Source organism: Schistocerca americana, chromosome 3 (assembly GCF_021461395.2).
Source record: "Schistocerca americana isolate TAMUIC-IGC-003095 chromosome 3, iqSchAmer2.1, whole genome shotgun sequence".
NCBI classification, from domain to species: domain Eukaryota; kingdom Metazoa; phylum Arthropoda; class Insecta; order Orthoptera; family Acrididae; genus Schistocerca; species Schistocerca americana.
Window position 1 is genome coordinate 410,834,346 of NC_060121.1, and position 18,633 is coordinate 410,852,978.

An 18,633-nucleotide genomic window follows, 5' to 3' on the forward strand; every position below is an offset into this window, starting at 1 on the left:
CCTTCACGCTCCCCAGCAGCACTTCAACACCCTCCATCCCTACCCTGCTCTCCCTCTCACTCCCCCTCCCCATCCCAGCATCCTCCTTACCCCCACCCAGTTGCCTCTCCCACCATGCAGTGCTGGTGCAGCTCGCAGTGTGGTTTCAGCTACCAGAGACTGCAGTTGTGTGTGTGAGATCCATTTGCGTTAATGTGTGTGCGTGTGTGTGTGTGTGTGTGTGTGTGTGTGTGTGTGTGTGTGTGTGTGTGTGTTTCTGTCATCTATTTTTGACAAAGGCCTTGTTGGCTGAAAGCTTATTTTCTTGCAGTCGTTTTGTTGTGCTATCTGTGACTCACAATATCTGCTATATGGTCAGTAGCAACTATCCTTTTCATAATACTGTTAGAAAAGCAACAATGTGAGAAATAGCTGCAGAAATCAGTATGGGATGTATGAAAAATGTCTCTGTTAGGTAATGTGGAGAATATTAGCATTAATGAGCTATGGCAGCAGACAACCAATGTGAGTGGCTTTGCTAACAGCATGAATTGCCTGCAGCGCCTCTCCTGTGCTTGTGACCATATTAGTTAGACCCTAGATGAATGGAAAACCGTGACCTGCTCAGTTGAGTTCTGATTTCAGTTGATAAGAGCTGATGGTAGTGTTGGAGTATGGTGCAGACCCCACGAAAGCTATGGACCCAAATTGTCAATAAGGCACTGTGCAAGCTGGTGGTGCTCCGTAATGATGTGTACTGTGTTTACATGGAATTGACTGGGTCCTCTAGTCCAACTGAACCAATCATTGACTGGGAATAGGTGTGTTTGGCTGTTTGGATACCATTTGCATCCATTCATGGACTTCATGTTCCCAAATAATAATGTCATGTTACTAGGCAACAGTTGGTCGCAATTGGTTTGAAGAACATAGTGGACAATTTGAGCAAATAATTTGGCCACCCAGATTGCTTGACATAAATCCCATCAAAGATTTATGGCACATAATCGAAAGGTCAGTTTATGCACAAGATCCTGCACCAGTGACGCTTTCACAGTTATGGATGGCTATGGAGTTAGCATGGCTCAGTGTTCCTGCAGCAAACTTCCAACGACTTGCTGAGTGCATACCTTGTAAGTTGCTGCACTACTCTGGGCAAAAGGTGGACTGATGTAATATTAGGAGACAGCCCATGACTCTCGTCGTCTTAGAACGTATACTGCTTTTGGGGCTGTTTGCTTACAGATGGTACATAACTGTGTCACCTTTTGCATTCAATTTGCAATCAGTGAGGGTGAAATTGGTGGCTTCTTAAGTCGTATGACCTCATACTGAACTGGCAAAAGAGACTGGTACTGTATGTCTCCACCTAAGTTACCAGGCTTTACCTAGATGATTTCTTTTACTTTTTATTTTCTGGCAACCTTTCATGATTCGTTCATTGCATGAACTTGGAGTAGCTTCTTCAGTCTGAAGCTCCAGTCTTCCTCAGTATGTAATGGCTTGTGATTCCTGTAAAAAGCCCCTTCCAATAACGTCTTTATGCCTCTATTCTGGTAAAACAACAAATTCGAAAGACTGTGTTCTGTCATTGATAATTTCTGTCCCAACACAGTCTCCTGTCAGCTGGACATATTTTCCATATGCCACCTTTAGCATTATGCTTTTTGAATCTGAGGACATAACCGTTTTCACCTAGCAGTGATGAGAATCCAGCTTCACAGAAAATGTCACTCCAAAATTGACCAGTGCCTAGAGAGGCTGATGGTTGATGATGATATCAATGTGTCTTTATGACATCTTGGCAAATTTTGTTCATGGATGATTTTCATTTGGCATGGCCTCACTTATGAAGATAGTTGTCTCATTTAGAGTTTCTGATTCCAGCAGCAGTATGAGTTGCTGGATCCTCTGCATAATGACAGGGAATGGAGAGTGACCTTGATCATGGTACGGTGATGGTCTGTCTCACAGATTGGGTTTTTTCATTTGTATTTGTCTGGTATGGACAGAATTGGCCTTTTATTTGAAGTCTTGTTGCATAATAGTTGTAAAACACACTTTCTCTTTCTTTAAAATGCCCAGAGTGCCTGTAATGGAAAAACACTGCCGTGGTGTCCTCTATTCTCCAAATGACAGTTGTTTTGTAGAATGATTGAATTGTTGCAGGAGTCAGTCGTATCTGTTTCGTTGAGAACTTTTGACATTGTCTGACAGTTGCATTGTCAGTATGGGTTTATGACTTTGTTCCTTGATGTTGGTGTGCCCTGTTGAAATCAGTGGCAATGACTGACAGACCTTTTCTTCAATTATTGTTGCTAATTCCTCCAGTCTTTGTCAGTGGTACTATTTCTGGTTGTCTGGGTTTGATATTAACAGTCATCATATACATGTCATGTTTATATTTGTATTATTCTTATGCGTAATAGTGATACAGTCAGAAATGAAGCACGGCAATTGACCAAATTTTTAAATCTAAGATGACTCTAATTTCTGTGCAGAATGTAATGTACTAAAGAGGCGTCTGCAAAGTTTTTCAAACGGAGAATTTTTGCTAAACTCTCGTTTAGATCTTCTATCTATCATACGCAGTCTATTATTTGGTTCTTGTCGATCATTATCAAAGAACGCAGCAGTGTAAGTAACAACAAATAGCAGTCTCTTGCCATTGTTTCGCTAATGAGACGATTCCACTACTTTAAAAAAAAAAAAGGCGGCAGTAGCATGCACAAAAGCAAGCCATGACGCGAGTGGCGACAGGCCGTAAACATTATCAGAATGCGACAAAGCATCTTCAGCTTAGAGTGACGTCAACACCTATAACAAAGAGAACGGCACTTATCAGATCAAAGAAAAATAAGGAATCAATTCAAACAAGACAAAGCACGTGAAAAAGGAAGGGTACCCGTACAAATACGGACAGAGCGCCTGACACATAGCAGTGGCTACCTGGGAAAGCTTAACTGCTAAGCTTACGACTCGAACCAAACTACTGTAGCTGTATCGTCATTCATTCGACCTAAATTGTGTCTCATATTACAATGGACCAACATTGTTTCGATTTGAAGGTGCGGCCTAAAACTTTTCTCCCCCCTTTAATTTCAAGTCTCAAATTTCAAGTGCGGCTTAGATTCGGGAAATTTTTTTTTCCTTGATTTCAGTCTCATTTTTCAGGTGCGGCTTAGATTTGAGTAAATACGGTAACTATAATACAAAATATATAAACTAAGGCAAAATTAAGTGAGTTGAAAAGTTTAAATATCTCAGAGAACAGATAACAGCCACCTTATCAGAGAAAGAAGCCTTCATATCACACATTAACAATATGGCAATGGCATTCCATTTAACCAAAAACATCTACAACAAAAGATCCATATTATTCAATGCAAAGTTAAGGCATTACTGCAGTGTTATCTGTCCAGAAGTCTTGAATGCTTTTGAATGCCTAGTAATGAACAAAAAAAGGCCTAGTTGAAAAACTGGAGGCCAAGGAAAGGAAGATTCTGAGAACGATCTTAAGTCCTATCAAAGAGAATGGGGAATATAGAATACGTCATAATCATGAACTGTATTTCCACATAGAGAAGATAACTGGTACCATCCAGAAAAGAAGTATTATGTTTTATGGACATATGACCCAAATGAACCCTGGTAGACACACCAATCGTAGGATCACCTACTTTCAGGATAAGAAAACAAAATGGGCCTGGTTCACATAGGTGGAGAAAGATCTTAAAAAAGTCGGCATCACCCACGATGACATCTTGGAGCATGTTCCTCTCAAGGAGAAACTTATGGCGTGGCAGAGTTTCCAAGAAAAGCTAAAACTAAAAACTGTTAAGGCTTGGACCCAGGAGAGGAAGGAGCAACACCGAGAATTAATGCCGGAGCACTGGGCAAACATCAGAACTCATAAAGCAAGACAGTTGAAATAATGTGGTCCAAAGATGGCCTATACAAAATGAATGAAATATAAACTAACTCTTCTTGTCAAGTCATAATGATGAAAGGCACTTCTGAGGGAAAAACCCACTGAACTGAGCTTTTTGATTAGTTTATTTATGTGATAACTCCATTTCAACGTGTTATCCATCTGTACCCTGAGGAGGTGTGCAAAATGTTTCATTTAGTGTATAATGTTTACTTCTGGTGCTAGGAAATAATTTTTTTAGTTTGAAATCACATGATGTGAGTCTTTGTGAGGTTGAAACGAATTTTTTGCCTGTGAACCATTGCCAGCCTGTTCAGCTATCATGTGAACAGTGAGTGGTGCTGCTGGATTTGGCACCATAATTAGTATGCTAGTAGTTTATGAACCACCATCTAAAATCTTTGAAGTAATTGAATATCACTTATGTAGTTTAAGAACAAGACTGGGCACAGTACTGACCCATCTGGGAACCCACATGTTTTATTCCCCCATTTTGAGATTAGTTTCATTCCTGTAACACAGTCTGTCATTATGACCCTCTGATTTCTTATCTGAAGGAAAAATTCCACCCATGAAAAAAGGAATCCATTAATGTCATAACACTTTAGTTTTCCTAGGACAAATTTTGATCCACTCAACCAAAGGCTTTGACAAGGTCATAAATTACAGTAATGGGATAATTTTTATTTTTTAATTATTTCAGTACTTCATCCTTTACTGAGATGTGGATAACAAGTTCTTCTCTGATAAATGAGTCAGTATTCAGTCATAGGTCACTTTCTAAATGAGCTGGAAGGAATGAAACAGATCTGTAATTAGAGATGATCTGCTTGTTTGCCCATTTGTAGGTGGATATTACATCATCATTCCTAAGTCTGTCAGTAAATATGCCCTGAATCATTGATTGGTTACAGAGAAACCTAATTGTAAATCATGATTTTAACACTCTGCTAGAAACATCACCATTTCCAGCAGAATTACTATTTCACTAAACTGAAAAATTTTGTAACCACCCGAACGATTGTATTTTTGAAACTAATGTCTGTTGATGCAGTGTCTGTAGGAGTAAATATAATGCATCTTTATTGGTTTGTTTGTTAGTGGGTGCCATGTTTGCTTCCATTATGGGGTAGTGATCATTAAATTTAGTGGCCAGTAATTTGAATATTTCATTGTTTCTGTGAGAGATGTTTTCTGGAGGCTAAATGCCATTACTTTTGCCTTATTTTCATCTTTTGAGTATAGTGCATGTGTTTAAATTTTTTAATAACATTATGGGGCATTTTACACAACTGGTGCATATGGAATTTCAACTTTCGACTATGGCTTGTCCTCTGAATTAAGTAGAGCTCTCCCTTCCTATAAGAAAATTAATCCCAGAAATTATCCATCCCTTATTCTTGCCCCTATTCTATTTTACCCTTGTTTGTTTCAGGGAGAAACAAGACTCAATGTTTTGTCAGAATATGTGTAAGAAAGAGTTAAATTTCCGATCTACATTGTCTGCTTTATAAATCTATTCATAGAAATCTTCCTCTAATGCTTCTTCAAACATAACAACAAAGTTGTTTATAATTATAGCATAAAACTGATTGAATTGATGAGGATTAATGTAGTGAAATTCAGTGAAATTAAATGATACTAGTAAACTACATCTGGAAATGTTAACTCCAAAATGAATATGTTACAATGGAAAAGCCAGCCACCTATGTGTGTCAAATGTAACATGAGTGACTGCAAAATTGTGAATCAGATGTGGAGGCATGCTCAGATAACCTTTTGTTTAAGATTACCACTTTTGAAAAGCAGTTATTTTGGACTATTTTGGGCTTGATTTCTAGTCTGCTTAAATCTTCATTAATGATAACATATTGACATAAAAAAGGCATTTGGATTAACTTAACAAAAATTATGAGGTTCTGTATATAAAACAAATGAATAAAGAAATGAATAGTGTTAGAATTCAGAATATAGGTAGAGACCAAGGTGACCAGAGAACTCATAAAATACATGAGAAAGCAAAATCTTTCACAGAATTTAGCAAATGGAAAATTGTAAACATCTTTTTTAAGTAGATAAATATCAAAAAGGCAGAAAACTTTGTCTGCATTTTTAATACTCAGATGAAGAAGTTTATTGGTGATGCTCCTTTTTATTGCAAAAGCGTCATTAATAGATTTTATGATCACAAACAAAATAACTGCTGCACAGATAGTACTCGAAAACACTTAAAAGGGAGGTGAAACTTTTCCTATGCCCTCTACTTTTGTGATCTTTCATATCAGGATTTTGGCAAGATGTAAAAACAAGAAAAAACAGAGGTGATAGAAAAGAGAAGCTCAGACGGTGATGGCTTCATCATGGCAGATGTCTATGGGCAAATGTGAGCTGCCAGGAACAATTACAATGATACTGGATACCTGGAGACATCCTGGGGCCAGGGAGTGAGTTACAGCTCCTGTAGAAGTGGCACCAGCTGACCCTGTGGATGTTCTGTGTGGCTGTCCATGCCCTGGTACTGCTGAACTGGTGGAGGGCTGAAAACAAAAATAGAGGAGGGTGAGCACGGTGTTGTAGCATACATAGGGCAGAATCAGGGGAAAGGCCATAGACAGCAGAGGTGAGGAAGGAGGCCAGGTGTGAGAAGAGTGTATGAACTTGGAGGTATGTGAAGAGGTGGAGGAGGCCAGATCCCACTTTGGGTCAGAGTTGATTCTGGTGGCTGCCAGAATCCTATGCTCAAGGCATCCAAATGTGATGGCTGAGACAGGAGTCTCTAGCCCGTAGCATGTCGCTGGAGGGCCCCTTGGAGGCCTCATTGCAGAGAACAGTGGATGCCACACCACGTGTGGCTGGCAGCTGATGGATGTGGACCTTTAGGAACTCAGAAAGCATACGAAGGCCTTGTCCACAGGAGCACCACCAATAAACTTCTTCATCTAAGGGTTAAAAGTGCAGACAAAGTTTTCTGCCACCTGCTTCAATGGAGGGTAGAATGGAAATGCATGAACATAGTATATACCATGGTGAGCACAGAAATCATCAAAAGTCTGAGAGATGAATTGAGGACCATTGTCAGTTGCCAGGTTGCAGGGTAGATAAACGATGACAGGATGCACCATTGCCTCCACTGTGGTGGAGTGGCAGTTGACGATATATGGGAACTGGGAATAGGCGTCAGTGACCACTAACTAATAAGCATCCAAAAATGGGCTGGTAAAGTTGACATGCACATGCACCCATGGTCGTGATGGCTCAGGGCACGGGGAATGACATTTTTGGGGAGAGGCTTAATGATCTGCACATTTAGAGCAAGCAGTGATTAGATGTTCATGCTCATGATCTTTTATGGGGAAGTAGACATGGTAACAAGCAAGCATCTCCACATTTGAAATACCCCAATGATCCTGTTGCAGAAGGCAAGAAATGTCTTGCCAGAGAGTTGCTGGAACAACCGCTCATGAAACAGTGTTTTCTCTTGACAGCAAAAGAACATCATGAACAAGGATGGGTCTGTATTTCAACAAAAAATAATTGTGAATGAGATCCAATAAATGGGCCAGAGGCTGCAGAGGCCACCCTTGCTGAACAAATTGTTGCACTTGATGAAGAATGTTATCAGTAGTGACAGCTTGAGTAATGCAAGAACTGGCAGCAGAAAATCCATCCAATGTGTTGTGAGCTTCCTTTTTGAGGAAAAAACAGTGCACTTAATCTTGATCAAAACCAGGGTCTGGTCCCATCAGCAAATGTGAAAGAGCACCTACATTTCAATGGTGAGCCAAAGAATGGCAATGAATTTATAATTATTAGTAATCAACAGAGCCTAATGTTACAATCTATGAGCTATCTTGTCCAGCAAGTCAGCAACAAGATTAAAAAGAGACACTTATAGCTTGTGATCAGTCACTAGATGAAACTTAACACCTTAAAGAAACACATGAAACTTCTTGATAGCATAAATAATAATGCGAGCCATCTTCTCTGTTTGAGAGTAATTATACTGCACATCATTCAGCATCTTCAATGCAAAAGTGATGAGTTGTTCCAAATGATCAACACAGCTTTGAGACAACATGGGCCCCACACCATATTGTGATGCATCCACTGCAACCACAAGCTGGAGCCCTGGCTGATGGGTGGCCATGCATGGGGCAGAACAGAAACTGTCTTTCAATGTCTTTGAGTGCATGGTTGCAGGCAGGGGTCCACTCAAATGCTGCACCTTTCTGAAGCAGCTGATTAAGAGGATAGGAAACCAAAGCTGCCTGCGGGAGGAACTTTTGGTAATATGCAACTTTGACTAATAAGAATACTTGAGGCTCCTTCCAATTTGAACGGCATGAGAGGGCCACAATAGCTGCAGTGTGGCTGTTAGATGGCTGAATCTCCTGTCAAGAGATAACGTGTCCCAAATATTCTATAGACGATTGGAAGAAATCTAACTCCTCCAAATTACAGTTGAGACCCACATCATGCAAAAGATGAAGGTTGCAAAGATGATCCTCAGTAATGGGACTGGTGATACCAGTGTCACTGAGGTAATTAATACAACACTGTTCCAAGTAATGTTGAAAATTAAAGGGGCACTTGCATTGCCAGAAACAAAGTGGTTGTACCTGTAGAGGCTGTAAGGCATATTCACAACAAGAGGCTGAAATGATTCTTCATCAGGTGACAGCTGTAAATACGCTTCTGACAAACTGGGTTTTGAAAAACATTGTCTGCCCACCAACTTCATCATAAGTTTGTCCGGGTGAGAAATGGGCTATGTATTGACCACAGATTGGGAATTAACTGTGACCTTAAAGTCGTCGTAAAGACAGGGTTTGCCCATTGGCTTCTTGTTAATGTCCAGTGGTGTAGCCCATTGACTAGGCAAAATGGGTTCTTTGAAGCTTAAAGGAATCAGTCTAGACAATGCTACCTTCAGCTGTATGTGTTGTGTAAGTGATACATATTTGACATGGAAGAAACAGGGTCGCACTGTGCACTACGATGTCAGGAGGCTTGCTGAGGCCAGTTGAAAAAAGGGCCAAATATTCTTTGCACAAATCATGCATCTCTTGATGGGGTACAATATCCAACAATATCATGGACAGAATCTGAGGCTGTAAATCCAAAAGCCTGGGAAGTGTCCAAACCAAACAAATTTTCCATAAATGCACTGTGAGGAATACTACTAGCCAAATCACCATTTTGTATGTTTTTTTCTGCAGTAAACTGGCCCAGAAGAGGAAACTGCTATTTATTGTAACTGACAAGAAGGTGTGAAGTAGCCAACAATGGAGGAGAACTAAGCCATAGATAAGTACTAGAATTAAGTAGCAAGCCTGCTGCAGCTGTATCCACCTGAAGGTGTAAGAGAGTCCCACCAACAGACACATCAGTGAACAGTTTGTTACAGACAGTTAGAATATCTTCACAAACATGACTAACAACATTAATGTCCACAGATTGAGATGTGAACAGCACTGCTGAACCAGACCAAGTATTGCACACAGTTGCAATATGGCATTTCTTATGACACGTGCAGCATGATGCCCAACACTGTGGACAAGCTGGCCAGTTGTGTTGAACAAAACAGGCTGGGGAGGAGGTCAGTGGCTTGCAGAAAGTTTTCTGTTTTGGCCGTGCTTGTGTGGAATGTGGCAGTCAAACATTTTGCACCGCTGCAACCTCTGCTTCCAAGAGCATGCTAGAATGCATTTGCCTGGTGCTGTCTGAGTTGACTGCAGCTATGTCTGTCCAAGGATCTAATTGATGACCAGCACAATGAGAAACTTCAAACGCCTGTACAATATTGAGTACTACTTCTAAAGAGGGGTCCTTGAACTTCCTTGCTGTGGGCTGTTTGTATGATAGCATGTCTAATCATAGTGCCTGTGTAATATTCAGGAGATTTAGCAGTAATGAAATGACACTTGTGAGTAAACCCCTGCTGTTCTGCAGCCCAATTGTGATAGCACTAACGGGATTGCTTTCTGTACTGATAAAACTCCACTCTTATGGAAATCACTTGAGTATGCTTGCAATAACAGGAATTCAGCAAACAACACATTTCGTCAAATGATAGATATGTAGGTTCCTGAAGGGGGGCTAACTTCCCTAACAAGTGATAACACTTATGAGGAGATCCATGACACTAAGGAGCATTAATTGAGTTAGCATCTGTCACCTTTGCTGTGCACAGTTCTCTGGATGTGCAGCTGTCAGTGGTGCCTGAAGGTGTTGCTCCCTCTTGGCTGAGCTTAGCACGGGCTGATCAAACAACATGTAATGGGCCAGTACCTAATGTCCTGCTGAACGTTGACATACGGTGAGGTGGTGGTACGAATGTTGTGGTAGCCTAGGTTACCACCAAACTGTCAATACATCAGATGATATATAAAAGGATTCATTTCATGAGTAGGCCTCTTTGTTGAAGTAAGGTTATCAATAGCAAGAATGTGGAAATGATGATAAGAAGGTACATGTAACAAATCTTACTGTGGTGATCATGAGAAGAATATGAATTATATGACAAGAAAATGTGATAATGAAGAGTCTGTTATTTGACAAAGTATATGTGGAGGCACATATTGAATGTAGTGATTTAATGAGAGTAATTGTTTATGCAGCCTACAGACTACAGAATGAAATGCTGACAATGTAATTTTAGCCATAGTGGTTATTGTTGGAGCTGCATCTGATTCAGACTGGTAAAAATAATGGAAAAACTCCCACTTTTTGGCAGGTGTTTATCTTCTCTCTGTCAGTGTATATCTTGACTGAATTGAAGGTTCTCATTTGGATTAGGCTCTAATGAACATGATGAATGGAAAACTCTATGGCTATAGCATTCTCTTGCAGGACAGCTTTTTCTGCCCAGCTCATGCAATGAGGATTTATCATAGGAAAGTAACTCTAGCAGCCCACTGCAGATATATTCAAAGGATATATGGACAAATTTTACATTCTGAAAAATGTTGTGGTCAGAAGTATTAAGGAAGCTACTATTACATGTGTTGTTTGTATTAATTAGGTTTTGTTCTTGTGAAATTTTTTTTTGGCAAGGAAACGGTAATATTTTATTGTTTTATATTTAGGCCTCTGAAATGCTTTGATCAAGAGAGTTTCTTGTTTAAACTGAATGAAGGCTTACGTAGTAGGTATCATTGAAGAAAAGCAGAATATTGTTTGTACAGTTCTCATCTAAGTACATCAGAGTTCTTGATATTTTTGTTCACATATTTCTTTCCACAGTATAATATCACTGCTACTCTCAACGAAAACCTTTTTACAAGAAAGAAACCAGTTCTGAAATTTTAACCATAGTGCATATTCTTCCTAAAAACAGTGTAATATATGTGACGATGATATGACACCTGTGCTTTAATATCAAATTTTGTTGCCATAAAATGCAGAAAGCTACCACACTCCTCACAGAAATAATTTATTCCTATTTTTACCTACAGAAATTTTTTTTATTTCTTAGGATGGGTGGAGGAGATAACATTTTGCAAAGGAAGAGCACATTTATGGTTGAAGCTGAGGGAGCATCAAATATCTTGAACCAAGCAACAACCCAGTCGTTAGTTATAATGGATGAATTTGGGAGAGGTACAAGTACTTATGATGGAGCTGCTCTGGCTGCAGCAGCTTTGAACTACCTCAAATCCAAGGTAACACATTAAGATTGACACATGAGCATGGATAATGCTATGGAACATTTCACCAAATTTATAAAAAAGGTGGAGAAGAAACAATACATCCCATTCTGAAAAATAATGGCAAAGCAGTTTCTTAGCAATTTGTTTCTAATTCTTATACATACTCTTTGCGTAAAATGGTACAGCTGAAAATATTAGGAGACTGGGATTCAAAGGATGGATTTTCAAGACCTTTTGCTTCTTTGATGGAATAACTGGCAACCTTCAGTATCTCAAAGAGTGCAGTTTAATCAAAATCTACAAATGCTATAAATCTCTATCTTCTAAGATTAATGTGTAAGGTCAGTTTTGCTGTGAGTGTTACTACATTTCTCTGGAACCGAAACTGGTCTCCCCTGTGGTCAACCTCTACGTTTTTCCACTCTTATGTAAATAATTCATTTCAGTATTTTTCAACCATGACTTAATAAATCGATAGTTCAGTAAATTCACACATCAGTGCCTGCTTTTTTGGGACTGAAATTATTACATTCATCTTGAATTCTAAGGCTATTTCACCTGTCTCATATACCTTGCATACAAGGTTGAATAGATTTGCAAAGACTGGCTCTCTGAAGGATCTCAGTAATTTTGAGTGAAAGTTGTCTACTCTTAAGACTTTATTTCATCTTAGGTCTTTCAATTCTCCATAAAGTTATTCTCACAATATCATATTTCCCATAGCACCTTCATCTACTTCCTCTTCCTTTTCTGTAATATTTGTAGCCATTTTATATATTGCTTTCACCTTAAAGCTTTCCCTTCTTTGCTCAGTACTGGCTTGCCAAAGCTCTTCATATTCATACAGTTGCTTCTCTTTTCTCCAGAGCTGTCTTTTTTTCTTATAGACAGCATCTATCTTTCCCCATTGTGCATGCTTCTACAGCCTTTCATTTGTCCTCCAGTTATCTCTGCTGACTCATTTTGAATTTTCTATGCCTTTTTTTCTGTCTGTATTTCACTTTGCCTGCTTCATGTTTATTTTTTGTCACATCATTAATTACAATCAGATTTGTAATAAATTAGATACAGGCTGTGTAATCCTGCTGATAGACACACATAAAGGTAAAAAGTGAGACACTTCCTAGCTATCGGAACTAATAAATATGGGGAGAAGAGGGAGACATGTTGGGGAAGGTTAAAAGGAAGGGTAGGTCACTCAGACACCTCCTGTAGACTGCTAGATCTGGATCCCTCTCAAGCATAACAAAATGTTTTATCTCATAGTTATCATGTACCTCTGGTGGCTGCAAACAAATCATGCTAGAATTCTTTAGTTTACTGTTACTTACTTTTGTTGAAAAACAAGCTGAGGTTGCAACATGCTACCAACTAAGTGTGGTGCAATAGTAAGTTATTGGACTCACGTTCAGGAAGAATCTGGTGCTCCAGATTGAAGGCTTGCACTGTTTGTTTACATCACTAACATCAGGTACCAGAATGGTTCTTTTGAAAAAGAACATGGTGAGTATCCTGCCCATCATTGCCCAGTCTGAGCATTTGCACTGTCTCCAATGACCTCCTCATTGTTAGGATATTGAATCATAATCTCTCTTCATTTCTCATGACATACTACTCTGAATCATAAAATTAAAAGTAGGCATTAAGGTAAAATCACTATAGATACCATTAATAATTGAGCTTGAACTTTTTAATTTTTACCCCAAAAAAACACAAAGCTTATCCCATTGCATTTTACAGTGGCAGTAGCAAAAGTTGATGGTGCAGAGCAGTTTTTCCCCCTTGCTTGAGCATAGAAACTGTGATTGACTGCATGTGTGGTGCACAATTTCAGATCCATGGAGTCATCTTGTATATTGGATTCTGTATTGTTTATTCACCATGACCGTGATACAGCTTATTATACCATTTTCAACTGATACTCCACTATAAAATGTGTCAATGCATTCTTACTTTTAACAGGACACTCTTCTCATGTCATCCATGTGTAAATATTCAGTGCTTGTAATAAGACTTTGTCATTTATATAAAAGATCGCAGCACTTCATGTAATAATTGCTGTGTTCCATTCACCACATACAGGAAGCATGGAGTCAGAGACATACACAATGAAAAGATTGCTTAACTTTGGCTTTTGGTCAAACGTGCCTTCTATAGAAGCAAAAAACACACACTTTCAGAAACATGATACACTCACTTACAGTTACTGTGTGCTGCCACCTGAGTAGCCTTGTGTGTGTGAGTTGCGTTTCTGTTTATGTGTCTTCTCTATTTCTGAAGAAGAACTATTTGTCTGAAAGCTATAGTAAAAGTCTTTTCACTGCGTTCTTCTGCCATTCTACATCTCGTCTGTGTGTTGAGTAGCAATATATCTTTTTTATATTGTTGTTATTTCATCCTTCACTTTCCATTTTTTAACTGCTAAGAGTTTTTGTATAAATAATTAGTATAACTCTTATATAATTGGCACGCTTATATAATTGGCACTCTTCATAGTGAGCTTGTACTTGAAAATGCTTAATAACTCAAAACTGTTATTGTGGTGAACAAATAAAATTTTAATAGCCCAAGCAGGAAGTTTCCTTTTCATAAATATTACAGGAGCAACAACAATGGTAAACAGAAAATAATAAGAGCTTAATATTTTAGTAATGTCTAAGTTTTTATTTACATCATTTATAATATAAAGTTTAGTCCACAATACAGTGTGTAAAATTGTTGAATGTCCCAACAGATTTCTTTCGTTGTAGTCCTTTGTTTTACATTGTTAATAAAAATTATAAAATTTACATTGCTTTTATGCATATTTCTGCCACAGTATCCATTTATGATTGTGACAAATATTGTATGCACTACATTTATTTTGTATTTGGTCTCTTAATAGGTTGGCTGTCTACTACTCTTTGTAACACATTACCCTGAGGTGATGGAAACTGTACCAGACTGCAACTACCACATGGGATACCACATAGTATGTGAAGGTGGGCCTATAACAGCTTTTTATTAAAGCAGCTAATAAAACAGAACTCAGAACTCTGACTTAGATTTTGATGAGCTGTCAGTCTATCATCATCATCATTTCTCTCTCTCTCTCTCTTCCCCTCCCTCCCTCTCCCTCCCCTTTTCCCTCTCTCTCTCCCTCCCTCCCTCCCTCTCCCCCCCCCCCCCCCCCCCCTCACTCTCTCTCTCTCTCTCTCTCTCTCTCTCTCTCTCTCTCTCTCTCTCTCTCTCTCTCTCTCTCTCATATAGTTCCAAGTTGATTGATGCTAAATCAGTATTCATATCCCTCATTTTTGTGGGAAACATTACAGTACATTCGTGTTTGTGTCAATTGAGATCATAATGTTACCAATGCTTTTGTAGCAAAGCTATTAAAGCCTACTGTAGCGTTCTGTTTGACCAGTTTCTTGTATATGTATCAGCACCAACATTTTACTCCACATCCAAGTATGCATACAGAAAGCAATAGCATTGTTGAAGCAGGCCTTTGTAGTTAGAAAATGGACCATTCATAAGTCAGGCTAAGAAAATAAATAATATTTGGATGTGAGTAATATGGAAAGTAAAGTTCTCGCTGAATGTAAATAATTTAGGAGTAATATATATAAAAACAAAGATGAGGTGACTTACCGAACGAAAGCACTGGCAGGTCGATAGACACACAAACAAGCACAAACATACACACAAAATTCTAGCTTTCGCAACCAACGGTTGCCTCATCGGGAAAGAGGGAAGGAGAGGGAAAGACGAAAGGATGTGGGTTTTAAGGGAGAGGGTAAGGAGTCATTCCAATCCCAGGAGCGGAAAGACTTACCTTAGGGGGAAAAAAGGACAGGTACACACTCGCACACACACACATATCCATCCACACATACAGACACAAGCAGACATATTTAAAGACAAAGAGTTTGGGCAGAGATGTCAGTCGAGGCGGAAGAGTAGAGGCAAAGAAGTTGTTGAAAGACAGGTGAGGTAAGAGTGGCGGCAACTTGAAATTAGCGGCGATTGAGGCCTGGCGGATAACGAGAAGAGAGGATATACTGTAGGGCAAGTTCCCATCTCCGGAGTTCGGATAGGTTGTTGTTGGTGGAAAGCATCCAGATAACCCGGATGGTGTAACACTGTGCCAAGATGTGCTGGCTGTGCACCAAGGCATGTTTAGCCACAGGGTGATCCTCATTACCAACAAACACTGTCTGCCTGTGGCCATTCATGCGAATGGACAGTTTGTTGCTGGTCATTCCCACATAGAATGCATCACAGTGTAGGCAGGTCAGTTGGTAAATCACGTGGGTGCTTTCACACGTGGCTCTGCCTTTGATCGTGTACACCTTCCGGGTTACAGGACTGGAGTAGGTGGTGGTGGTGGGAGGGTGCATGGGACAGGTTTTGCACCAGGGGCGGTTACAAGGATAGGAGCCAAAAGGTAGGGAAGGTGGTTTGGGGATTTCATAGGGATGAACTAACAGGTTACGGAGGTTAGGTGGACGGCGGAAAGACACTCTTGGCGGAGTGGGGAGGATTTCATGAAGGATGGATCTCATTTCAGGGCAGGATTTGAGGAAGTCGTATCCCTGCTGGAGAGCCACATTCAGAGTCTGGTCCAGTCCCGGAAAGTATCCTGTCACAAGTGGGGCACTTTTGTGGTTCTTCTGTTGGGGATTCTGGGTTTGAGGGGATGAGGAAGTGGCTCTGGTTATTTGCTTCTGTACCAGGTCGGGAGGGTAGTTGCCTTAGCCAGCTTCATCCTGACCCACAACTTCTTCACTTTTGAAGGCCAGACATACCAACAATTAAAGGGAACAGCCATGGGCACCAGGATGGCCCCCTCGTACGCCAAGCTATTCATGGGTTGCTTAGAGGAAGCCTTCTTGGTTACCCAGGTCTGCCAACCCAAAGTTTGGTACAGATTTATTGATGACATCTTCATGATCTGGACTCACAGTGAAGAAGAACTCCAGAATTTCCTCTCCAACCTCAACTCCTTTGGTTCCATCAGATTCACCTGGTCCTACTCCAAATCCCATGCCACTTTCCTTGACGTTGACCTCCATCTGTCCAATGGCCAGCTTCACACGTCCGTCCACATCAAACCCACGGACAAGCAACAGTACCTCCATTACGACAGCTGCCACCCATTCCACATCAAACGGTCCCTTCCCTACAGCCTAGGTCTTCGTGGCAAACGAATCTGCTCCAGTCCGGAATCCCTGAACCATTACACCAACAACCTGACCACAGCTTTCGCATCCTGCAACTACCCTCCCGACCTGGTACAGAAGCAAATAACCAGAGCCACTTCCTCATCCTCTCAGACCCAGAATCCCCCACAGAAGAACCACAAAAGTGCCCCACTTGTGACAGGATACTTTCCGGGACTGGACCAGACTCTGAATGTGGCTCTCCAGCAGGGATACGACTTCCTCAAATCCTGCCCTGAAATGAGATCCATCCTTCATGAAATCCTCCCCACTCCGCCAAGAGTGTCTTTCTGCCGTCCACCTAACCTTCGTAACCTGTTAGTTCATCCCTATGAAATCCCCAAACCACCTTCCCTACCCTTTGGCTCCTATCCTTGTAACCGCCCCTGGTGCAAAACCTGTCCCATGCATCCTCCCACCACCACCACCTACTCCAGTCCTGTAACCCGGAAGGTGTACACGATCAAAGGCAGAGCCACGTGTGAAAGCACCCACGTGATTTACCAACTGACCTGCCTACACTGTGATGCATTCTATGTGGGAATGACCAGCAACAAACTGTCCATTCGCATGAATGGACACAGGCAGACAGTGTTTGTTGGTAATGAGGATCACCCTGTGGCTAAACATGCCTTGGTGCACAGCCAGCACATCTTGGCACAGTGTTACACCATCCGGGTTTCCTGATTACTTCCCACCAACACCAACCTATCCGAACTCCGGAGATGGGAACTTGCCCTACAGTATATCCTCTCTTCTCGTTATCCGCCAGGCCTCAATCTCCGCTAATTTCAAGTTGCCGCCACTCATACCTCACCTGTCTTTCAACAACTTCTTTGCCTCTACTCTTCCGCCTCGACTGACATCTCTGCCCAAACTCTTTGTCTTTAAATATGTCTGCTTGTGTCTGTATGTGTTGATGGATATGTGTGTGTGTGCGAGTGTATACCTGTCCTTTTTTCCCCCTAAGGTAAGTCTTTCCGCTCCCAGGATTGGAATGACTCCTTACCCTCTCCCTTAAAACCCACATCCTTTCGTCTTTCCCTCTCCTTCCCTCTTTCCTGATGAGGCAACCATTGGTTGCGAAAGCTAGAATTTTGTGTGTATGTTTGTGTTTGTTTGTGTGTCTATCGACCTGCCAGCGCTTTCGTTCGGTAAGTCGCCTCATCTTTGTTTTTATATATATTTTTTCCCACGTGGAATGTTTCCCTCTGTTATATTGATAATTTAGGAGTAAAATAGACAACTCACCTAATAAGAGAAGCTTGGATTGCAGTTCGGTAGGTAGAGTGGGTTGAGGTGTTATGTCAAGTAGGATGGATAGAGGGAGAAAGACACAGGATGCAGGAGGAGGAGCTGGGGAATCGTGGCTGACAGCTCAGAGGGAATCAGCAGGTATGTGGGGTAGGAACGTGGGAGAGAGGCACACAGGACAGAAATGCGACACATGAGCACTGGAGCCAGTGATTTCTTGCAGCACACAATGATGAGGGAGAGTATTGGACTGGAAGGAGGAAGGGTACTGTTTGGTAGAGGCCGTCGGTGCAGTGCATTAGCAGAGATTAAGGCAAGGAGGATTGTGGGAATTAAGGGTGTAGTGCCAGGATAATTCTGATCTGCATAGTATAGAAAAGCTGGTGCTGAGGAGGGAGGAGGGGGGGGGGGGGGGAGGCTGCTGATGGTATGGGCTGTGAAGCAGCCATTGAACTCAAGCATGCTGTACTAAGCAGACTGTTCCACCAGTGGGTGGTCAGCCCTCCTCTTGTTCATAGTTTTGCGGTGGCTGTTCATTCTGGTGGGTGGCTGGTTGTTTGTTATGCCCACGTGAAATGCTATGCAGTAGTTTCAGCAGAGTTGATATACAGTATGA

General features: G+C 40.9%; 1 protein-coding gene across 2 annotated transcripts in view; it reads left to right on the forward strand.

Moving 5' to 3' along the window:
* The window catches only part of LOC124607449 (DNA mismatch repair protein Msh3-like), a 365,016-nt gene that overhangs the window by 275,732 nt on the left and 70,651 nt on the right, over positions 1 to 18,633 (forward strand). For both annotated transcript variants that reach the window (XR_006978833.1, XM_047139784.1), the window contains exons 16-17: positions 11,388 to 11,574; positions 14,447 to 14,543. Coding sequence is in view for 1 of the 2 variants with exons in the window: in XM_047139784.1 (XP_046995740.1) it covers positions 11,388 to 11,574; positions 14,447 to 14,543 (284 nt within the window). In the remaining variant the exon portion in view is untranslated. The remainder of the gene's footprint in view (positions 1 to 11,387; positions 11,575 to 14,446; positions 14,544 to 18,633) is intronic.